At 44.6% G+C, this 9536-nt stretch overlaps 1 protein-coding gene across 1 annotated transcript in view; it reads left to right on the top strand.

The window, feature by feature from the left end:
• The window catches only part of LOC102751880 (protein farnesyltransferase subunit beta), a 68134-nt gene that overhangs the window by 55790 nt on the left and 2808 nt on the right, over positions 1-9536 (top strand). The window contains exons 10-11 of the mRNA XM_015561555.1: positions 4325-4436; positions 5370-5484. Of these exons, the coding sequence (XP_015417041.1) occupies positions 4325-4436; positions 5370-5484 (227 nt within the window). The remainder of the gene's footprint in view (positions 1-4324; positions 4437-5369; positions 5485-9536) is intronic.

The following is a 9536-nucleotide window of genomic DNA, read 5'->3' as shown; positions in this document are numbered from 1 at the left end:
GGGGGGGAGGGAGGCACTTCCTTCTTAAATTTGCTCTCTACTATACTCTGCCCTCTCCCTTCCCCTCCGTTTGTTTTTTGTTTTTTATTGTGTGCATTGCTACTTTTAGTAGATGGATAAATACACGTTTAAAAGGCGGTGATCCTATTGCTAACTAAAAAGATAAACAGGGATCGACATAGGTCAGCACATGAACCCAAGCTGGACCTGACTCTGCGAGTGGCCGTCAGTGGTTCCTGGGGGTGGATGCCTAATGCGTGTAGAAGACAGTGTTTGAGTAGAAGCATGAGTTATTAGTGTCTTAAAAATATCAGATGCTGACTAAATTAGTGAATTATTTGGAATTGGTGGAGGAATAAGAAAGCAGCAGGCCTGTGAGTTTCTGATCGGATTGGTTCCTCGTTGCTTGTTTGTTCTTGGGGACATGCCCCGGGCCTGTGTTTGGCCACCTGTGAAATTGAGCTGCATGTGGCCGCACCTGTCACTTACTGTTTGGAGGAACTTTTCATTTCTTAGATAAAAGGAACCTTTGGAATGCAAAATGGCATGATAAGGAGGATCTGTAATTTCAGGGAGAGGCATGAAGGATTTAAAAGCTGACTCCAGTGCACAGTGTCACCCTGTAATCATATCTCCCTTCATCTCACGATGATTCCGTGTGCGGTGTGCAAATTCAAGTTCTCTGGAAGCTGCTTGTCAAGGTTATGAACTTGGAGCTCTCAGACTTCAGTCGTGTGGGAGGTAACCGAAGCACTCTGTAATCTGTCCAACAGTAAACATAGCATTTTCTTTTCAGATTCTAATTTTTGTGATAGGTTAACATTTACCTTATAATAACAGCCTTTTATTTCATATAGGATATGAAATAAAGGTATATTTTATACAAATGCTTAACGCTATTATCCTAAAGTTTAATAAATATGCATTTTAAAATAATAGCTTTCTTGAGACATAATTCACATGCCATACAATTCACCCATTTAAAGCACACAATTTAATGGTTTTTAGTGTATATATAGAGTTGTGCAGCCATCACCATAATCAGTGTTAGAGTTTTTATCACCCCTCCCCCCCAGAATCCCTGTACCCATTAAATATGCTTCTTTAAAGAAGAAATTACAAAGGCAAAATCAACAGTGTGATTACAGCATATGTGTAATATATATAGCAGCCATCACCATAATCAGTGTTAGAGTTTTTATCACCCCTCCCCCCCAGAATCCCTGTACCCATTAAATATGCTTCTTTCTTTCTTTCTTTCTTTCTTTCTTTCAAACGCATGTAACCAAACAAAAGGGGAAATATGTGTAGCATATGATACAGGCAAAGGATAAATATAATGGAAAGCTAGATTGGTAAAATAGATTCTTGAACCTCAGAAGACAAAGGACCAACAGACACTCTCAAAAAGAAATACAACTAGTAAATAAAAGTCATGGGACAATTTCACTCTAATTAGTAATCAAAGGCATGTAAATCAAAACAAATGATCAGGTACTGTTTCTTTTGAACATTTTAAATACTGAGAATTTTTTAAGTAATCAATGCTGGAGGTAGTACAGGAACATCTTAAATTTTGCTGGTGGCTATATAAAATTTTAAAGCAGTTTATCAGTATCCATTAAAAGCCTTAAAAATGTTATTCCCTTTACCTGAATAATTCCACTCCTGTGAATCTGTTGGAAGAAAGTAATTCTAACACAGAGAAGCCTCACAAAGATGTGTATTGCAGCATTTTTTAGTAATTTTGCAAGGAACTGGAAAACATTGGAAATAAGGAAAAGGAGATAAGGTGAAGTCTCTTCATAGATGTCTGTATCTTCTACAAAGTCAGCTGTGCTCATAGGTGGGGAAAGAAGAAAGAGGGGAGTAATTAAAGGAGTGCTAGTGATTCAGTGAGCATGCGCTATGCTGAGCGAGCCTGAGGGGGGCCTCAGAGCTCTCTCCTGCTGCTGGGCTCAGTTCCTATATGCCTCTTCAGAGTGAGCATCTCAGGGGCCGAGCATGACGCAGGTGTTGAAGATGGATGGTGTTTGTACATGACCCTCAAATGTCCACTGCACCACATTGAGTGCTCAAACCAGGAAACAGTGATCGCTTTCCAGCTGCCCCATCTCTCTCTTCCTCTCTCATTTCAGAAATTTGAAAACGTGTGTGTGTGTGTATTATATGGTATACATATATATGTCCCATAATTAAATATTTTGCTTACACACTCTCTTATATACTGCATTTACTATATTGCAGTATACAACATTGACAAATTTTTATCATAGAAGATTCTATGCTCATATATATGAAAGTTTTGGCCCACTGTCTATATTAATACAGTTACCTTGTGCATCCACTTAATGAAATGCTATATAGCTCTTCAGAATGATGGTTATTGAAGATTATGTAGTAGAACAGGAAAGTGTATATCTATAGTGTTAAATGAAAAACTTAAGATATAATATTTAGAAATTTGAAAACGCTAATATGCTAAGTGTCCGACCAGTCGTTATGATGCGCACTGACCACCGAGGGGCAGACGCTCAATGCAGGAGCTGCCAAGCTGCACTGACTTGGCAGCAGCGGTTCTCGGGTGACGCACCCCAAAACCTGAGAGGAAGAAGCATGATTCCTCGCAGGGTCATGCGATTCCACCTTCGGCCGTGGGTTATGTTGTTGGGGCACTGTTGACCCTGAATCTGGTTTACTACACACTTGCATTTGTACCATGCATTACAGCAACTTTGCAGAGCGCCCTCTCGCACTCCGGGACCCCTTGGGAGATGTTGGAGGGCCAATTTCAGCCCCGATCTCTGCAGGCCAGCCTGAGGGACCCCACCTGCTGCAGGGACCCCTCTCACTCTGCAGATGCTGGGGAGGGACCATGGGGGGTTGGCTCCAAGGCGTATCAGGCCCGTCTCACTCAGTCCCGCCCCGCTGGCCACCTTCTAATTAATTTCTTTTCAATGTGCAGGAATCCATGCACCGGGTCACTGGTAGTATAATAACTATATAGAAAACAAAGAAAAAATGGCTTTCAATTGCCATTTACAGATTGTTTGCTATCTTTGAAGCCCAGTTATCAAAGTATAAAATTGACCAAGGACTTAATGAACATCCTTATATGTGTATTTTTTAAGCTGTTTTTACTTTATATTTTCTTATCCTCACTTGAGGACATTTTTCACTGATTTTAGAGAGAGAGAGAACAATGTGTGAGAGAAACATTGATCGGTTGCCTCCCACATGCACCCCAACCGGGCCACAACCTTTTGATGCACGGGATGGTGCCCAACCTACTGAGCCATGCCAGCCAGGGCCTATAATGTGTATTTTTTAAAAAATCAACCCCATGTAGATATTTCCACCCGCATCTATCTCTCGGTGATTTGTCCCTCCTCCCCACCTGATTACCATGTGGCCCACAGAATTCTCTGATCATACTGACAGAACTTCAGAGTGAAGAAGCGCAGTGCTTTAGTATTATTACCACAATTGCCCATTTCTCCTCGGGCTACCATGTTACATGATACAGGAGGGCAGTTCCTAGCAACGCTTCTCAGGAACATTTTTGAGCCAAGAGAAAAGTTGGAGAATTCCCTTTGGAGATAGGTTAAATTCAGGCTTAGAAAAGTAGAACATGCAGACATTATCACCCCTGTTAAGAGTTCTCTTAGCTAATTAGAGCCTGGTTAACAAGTTTCCGAGATGAGCTAGAGCAGTGGTTCTCAACCTTGGCTGCACATTAGAATCACCTGGGAATCCTTTTAAAATCCTGATTTCTGGGCCTCATCCTCTGGAAATTCTGTTCCTTTGTTACTAATGTTGTGGTCCCACCCCATAACAAAGAAACAGAATTTCCGGAGGATGAGGCCCAGAAATCAGGATTTTAAAAGGGTTCCCAGGCGATTCTAACGTGCAGCCAAGGTTGAGAACCGCTGAGCTAGAGGAAGTGCCTTCAAAGCCCAGACTGAGGGGTGGGCCAGGGCAGGAGCAGTAACAGGCCAGCCTAGAAAGCCGAGCTCCCCGCTCGGCTGTGTCTGCCACGGATGTGGCTGAAGACGGTTGTCCTAGGTAGTGGGTGACTTGAAGCAAAGCAAAAGCCACTCTGTGCTGCTGCTCTTGGACTCCTGTCAAGGTCCAGGGGAAGGAACGTGTTACGGGACTTGGGTGAAGATACCAAGTGTCCCGAGATTGTAATTTCAACAGTAGTCCAAGAAGAATCGAGGGAAACCTTGACTGTTCCCATTGGGTAGTAAAATGTGAAGAAGTGGTGGGTACTGTGCTGGGCTTCCGACAGGCCGGGCCACACTGACCCTTTGCCTTCCTGCAGGTGACCCCGCCCTCAGCATGAGCCACTGGATGTTCCATCAGCAGGCGCTGCAGGAGTACATCCTCATGTGCTGCCAGTGCCCCGCGGGGGGCCTTCTGGACAAGCCTGGCAAGTGAGTGCCTTTCCTCCGGGAGGCGGGCTGGGGAGGGGGCAGCGGTGTGGACCCTCAGGCCTCCTCAGAGCCAGACGGCAGCGGGTGCCCACCTTCAAAAGCCCGGGTTCCCTTTCCATCCAGCTGCTGGTGTGGCGTGGGGAGAAGCACCCCAACTCCGGAGCCTCCTTTGAGTGCCGTCAATCCTGGCACCTCCCCTGCCCACCCTCTCCCCCAGTTTACATGCACTTCCCTCTCCAGACAGGCAAACAAGATTGCTGGGTTGGTAGCTTTTCTTTCTTCTTTTTTTTCTTTTAACCAAACTGATTTAAATAGAATAGGATACAGAATTTTAAAACCCTGGAGTTTCATAAACAGATATAATCACAACTATTACCGAATAGCTTTGGGCGCCAAATAAAAGAAAAAGGGAAATCAAATAAGTTCTGTTCCCTTTGCTTCTTACCTGCCAAATGTGCTCTCTTTCTCCCCATCTCTCTCTCTCTCTCTCTCTCTCTCTCTCACACACACACACACACACACACACACACCCCTGCTGCTGTCAGCATCCAGGGGAAGGCCCAGCTGAAGGCCAGTCCTCAGCAATTTATTGTGAAGAATTTGGCCTGTTTCTAGACATTTTGGTGTTTTTGTTTGTTTTTTTGAGAAATATATTAACTCAGCACCAGCACTACCCAGAGGACCCCTTTCTGGAAGGCGGCGGGAGGGACTGGCTCTAGGATGACGGCGCCTGTGCCTGGCAGGGCGGAGGATGGGCTTTGAAAGGGCCGCTGGGGAAGCCAGGCTTCCTGGAGCTGCTGAGGAGGCCAGGGCGGGACTTCCGAGCTCCTGGCCTCTGAGCCTGTGGTCGCTTTGTTGAAGGCTGTGCTGGGGGGTGGGGGTGGGGCGTGGGGAGCGGAGGGGCACCTGCTCAGAGCTGCCCTGTCCTTGCAGGTCGCGGGACTTCTACCACACCTGCTACTGCCTGAGCGGCCTGTCCATAGCCCAGCACTTCGGCAGTGGAGCCATGCTGCACGACGTGGTCCTGGGGGTGCCTGAGAACGCTCTGGTAAGGCACCCCTTCCCCACAGGGCCCCCACGACGGCCACCCAGAGAGCAGCAGCGCTCCTGCTTGCAGAACTGGCTCCGCCTGTCTCTGGTGCGGAGTCCCGTGGGTGGCGGTCACCACCTCCTGTGCTGACAGCCACTGGGGAGGACGGGCTGTGGAGGAAACACACCTGGAGGCAAACTCAAGCTTCTAGGTGGGGGCTCCAATCGGCGCCCGTTTTGTGCCTCTATCCCAGAGTCTAGGTGGGACCTGGACCGTTTATCACTAGTTTCCTCTCCGAGGAGCTTCTCAGAGGCAAGGGTTCTGCCCCGGGCCCTCACGGTGTGGCTGTCGGGTTTCCTGAGCTCTCAGCTGCGTGCCTTGTCTCCCGGGGAAGCCGTCCCAGCCCACCAGCTGGAAATGAGATCTCCCAGAATGCTCTGTCTCGCGCCTTGTTGTGCTCTTCACGGTGTGTTTAATGTGCTTTTGTCTGCTGCCCTCAAACTGTCAGCCGCATGCGGGCAGATGATCACCACCACAGCCAGCCCTGGAGCAGCCTGGTCGCAGGATTGTCAGATGCTTCCAACTGAAGCAGCACAAATGGCCAGTAGATGGATGAAATCAGAGTGACAGCCGCTAGCTTTTTCAAGTCTTAACATTTTCCCATATTTGCCTCCTATGCAACCCTCTCCCATTTTTCTTCCTTCCTCCTTCTCAGCGTAACCCAGTCCTAAATTTGACCTTTACCATGCCTGCAGGTGTTTTTGTGCTGTTACTTCAAATGCATGATTCCAAAAATAATGTAGAGAGAGTTGTATGTTTTCAGACTTTTATAACAGTACCAGAGGCCCTGTGCACGAATTCATGCACGGGTGGTCCCTTGGCCTGACCGGTGGTTGTGGCCAATTGGGGCTATCTCACTTCCCGTTTTGTTTTTTTACTTCAAAATAAGATATGTGCAGTGTGCAGAGGAATTTGTTCATAGTTTTTTTAAAACTATAGTCCGGCCCTCCAACGGTCTGAGGGACAGCGAACCGGCCCCCTGTTTGAAAAGTTTGAGGACCCCCGCTTTTATCTATACAGATCTACTGAGCCACTTCCTCTGCATTGCTTTTCTCACTGACCTTTAGTTCTACGGTTGAGTTTTTCTGTGTTCATATGTGTTGCTCTAGTTTAATCATTTTAATGACTGTACGATCTTCCCCTGTATACATGTATCCCAACGTATTTTCCTAGTCTCCTGTTGGTTAACATCGAGTCGGTTTCAGTTTCTGCAATGACAGGGTTACAGTGGACATTGTGATGTCAGCGTTTGTCTAGGAGAGACTTGCTGGGGTGAAGAAAGTCCACACCCCACCTTCACGGAGGGCAGTGGGCCTCCCCACGTGCCTGTGCGGTTTTACACTCGCAGGCACGGAGCCGCCCCACAGCCGGCTCTTCCTCTCGGCCAGTCTGATAGTTTCGTTTTCCATTTCCTTGGTTACCAGTGAGGTTGAGCATCCTTTCAAATGTTATGTCTCTTTTTGTTATGTCTTCTGTGAACTGCCTGCCAGCTCATATCCTTTGCTCATTCTTTCCTTCCTGATTTGTAACTTTAACTGTTTACCCTTTCTTACATATTTGTAGGCGTTCCCTCATACATGTCAGTATGATCCTGACACTGATCCTGTACCAGTGGTGTGTGTGTGGCCAATCTCTTCCAGTTTGTGACTTGCCTGTTCACTTTGTTTTTTGGTGTTTTGTGTTGAATAGATGATTTAAATTTTAAAGGGAACAATTTTATTTGCCTTTTTGGTTTTTGAGGTTTCTTTTTTTGGGGGGTGGGGGTGGTAGGTGGTTACCTAAGAAATTTTCCCCAATGCTGAGGTCATAAATATATTTCCTTCTAGACAGTTTAAACTTTTGCTTTTCCCATCTAGATTTTTAATTCTCTTGGGGTTCATTTCTGTCTGTGATGAGGGTTGGATATAACGTTTTCTTTTTTCCATATGGATAACCAGTTGACCAGCACCATTTATTGAAGTTCATAACCTTTCCTACTGATGCGTATTACGTGTGTCATATGCTCAATTTCTGTATATGAGGTGACTGTTTCCGGACACTGTTCGGGTCCTTTGGTCTGTTTGTCTCTCTGCACTGTCTTAAGCAAATCTTTAATGCAGGTAGGCACGTCACATCCACCTTGTTCCTTTTCTTTAAAGTTGTCTTGGCTATTTTTTCATTTTAGCTTCTTCCTGTGAATATAGAATCAGCTTCTCAAATTCCACAGAAAACATCTAATGGAATTTTTATTGGCATTGCATTGAATTTAAGATTAATGGGAGAGCATGACGTCTCAATATTAAGGCTTCCTGTTGGTGAACATAACCATGTCCTTCAATGTCTTTTATCATTTTCTTCATAGAGAACTAGCATATCTTCTGTTAGCTATATGTCTCAGAAATTTATAGTTTTTGTATCTGTTGTGACCGGAATATTTTTCCCCCCATTATATTTTGTAATTGGTTGTTACTGATGTATAGACATGCTTTTGATATTGATATTTTAATTTTGTATCCAGCAACCTTGCTAACCTTTCTTAATAGTTGTAATAATTTATCTATAGAATCTTTTGTATTTCCTATTTAGAGAGTAATGTCATCTTCAAATAGGTTTTGCCTTTTCCTTTCTGGTTCTTAAGAATTTTATTTCTTGTTCTTGCCTTCTGGTGTTGGCTATGACCCCTCGAGGGGGTTTACTGGAGGTAGTAATAGAGGCTGTTCCTGTCTCGCTTCTGACTGTGCTGGGAAGGTTTCTCTAATTTCACCAGTAAGTGGGATGCTTGCTGTGGGGTTTTGATACTAGTAAACACTTCATATCAGGCTCAGGATGACCCTCTCTATTCCTGGTTTGCTAGGTTGTTTTTATTCCTTAGTGTTACATTTTATTGAGTGCTTTTTCTGCACCTGTTTTTTCTCCTTTAATCTAATATGATATGCTTACTTAATAAATATTCTGTTGTTAATCTTACATTCTCAGGTAAGCCCTTCTTAGTCATAGTGGCGTATGAGTGTGTGTGTATGTTTGTTTAATACATACACAGTTTGCTGATGTTTTTTGGCTAGTATTTTTATTTAGGACTTTTTGCATGTATGTTCATAAACGTGATCTAAATTTTTGTTTTGTTGTTGTTTTCCAGTTTGTTTCAGGATAGTATTATAGCCTCATAAAATTAGATGGATATCTCTCCCCAATCCCTTTCTTCAGTCTTTGAAAAAGTTGGTATAGGTTAGAGATTTTCTGTTTCTTCTAGACTTGATACCACTTGCCTGAGAAACCATCTAGTCCTGTATTTTGGAAGGTGAGGTGAGGTGAGGAATGATGGTAGCAGAATAAGCTTGTTATTATAGATTTATTTCATATAGGTTTTATTTTTAAAAAAAATATGTTTTGTTGATTTTTTACAGAGAAGATGGGAGAGGGATAGAGAGTTAGAAACATTGATGAGAGAGAAGCATTGATCAGCTGCCTCCTGCACACCCCCTACTGGGGATGTGCCTGCAACCAAGGTACATGCCCTTGACCGGAATTGAACCTGGGACCCTTCAGTTCCCAGGCCAACGCTCTATCCACTGAGCCAAACCGGCTAGGCTCATATAGGTTTTAAAGAAATTCTTCTTAAGTTGGTTTTGAAAATTTATTTTTTATAAATGTATTCACTTTATCTGAAGTTTTATACATTTGACATGAACTTGCTCATAGTATTCTCTTAAAAGTTGTAAAATCTCTCCTGCAATGATGACCCCTTCTTCATTCTCTCAGAGTGGAAGAAAGTCCTTAATACTGACCGAGGCTTGTGCCCTGTCACCAGACCTAAAGTTTCTGTGATGTAGTAGAATACAAAAGTATTTAAATACTAGAGGCCCAGTGCACAAAATTCGTGCGGGGGAGGGGTGGGTGGGTCCGTCAGCCCAGCCTGCGCCCTCTCCAATTGGGGACCCCCTGTGGGATCGGGCCTAAACCGGCAGTCGGACATCCCTCTCACAATCTGGGACTGCTGGCTTCTATCTAACTGCTCACCTGCCTGCCTGCTT

The sequence above is a fragment of the Myotis davidii genome, unplaced genomic scaffold, assembly GCF_000327345.1.
Source record: "Myotis davidii unplaced genomic scaffold, ASM32734v1 scaffold337, whole genome shotgun sequence".
Lineage (NCBI taxonomy): Eukaryota > Metazoa > Chordata > Mammalia > Chiroptera > Vespertilionidae > Myotis > Myotis davidii.
The sequence above is the reverse complement of the archived record's forward strand: the minus strand, read 5'-3'. Positions and strand labels throughout refer to the sequence as shown.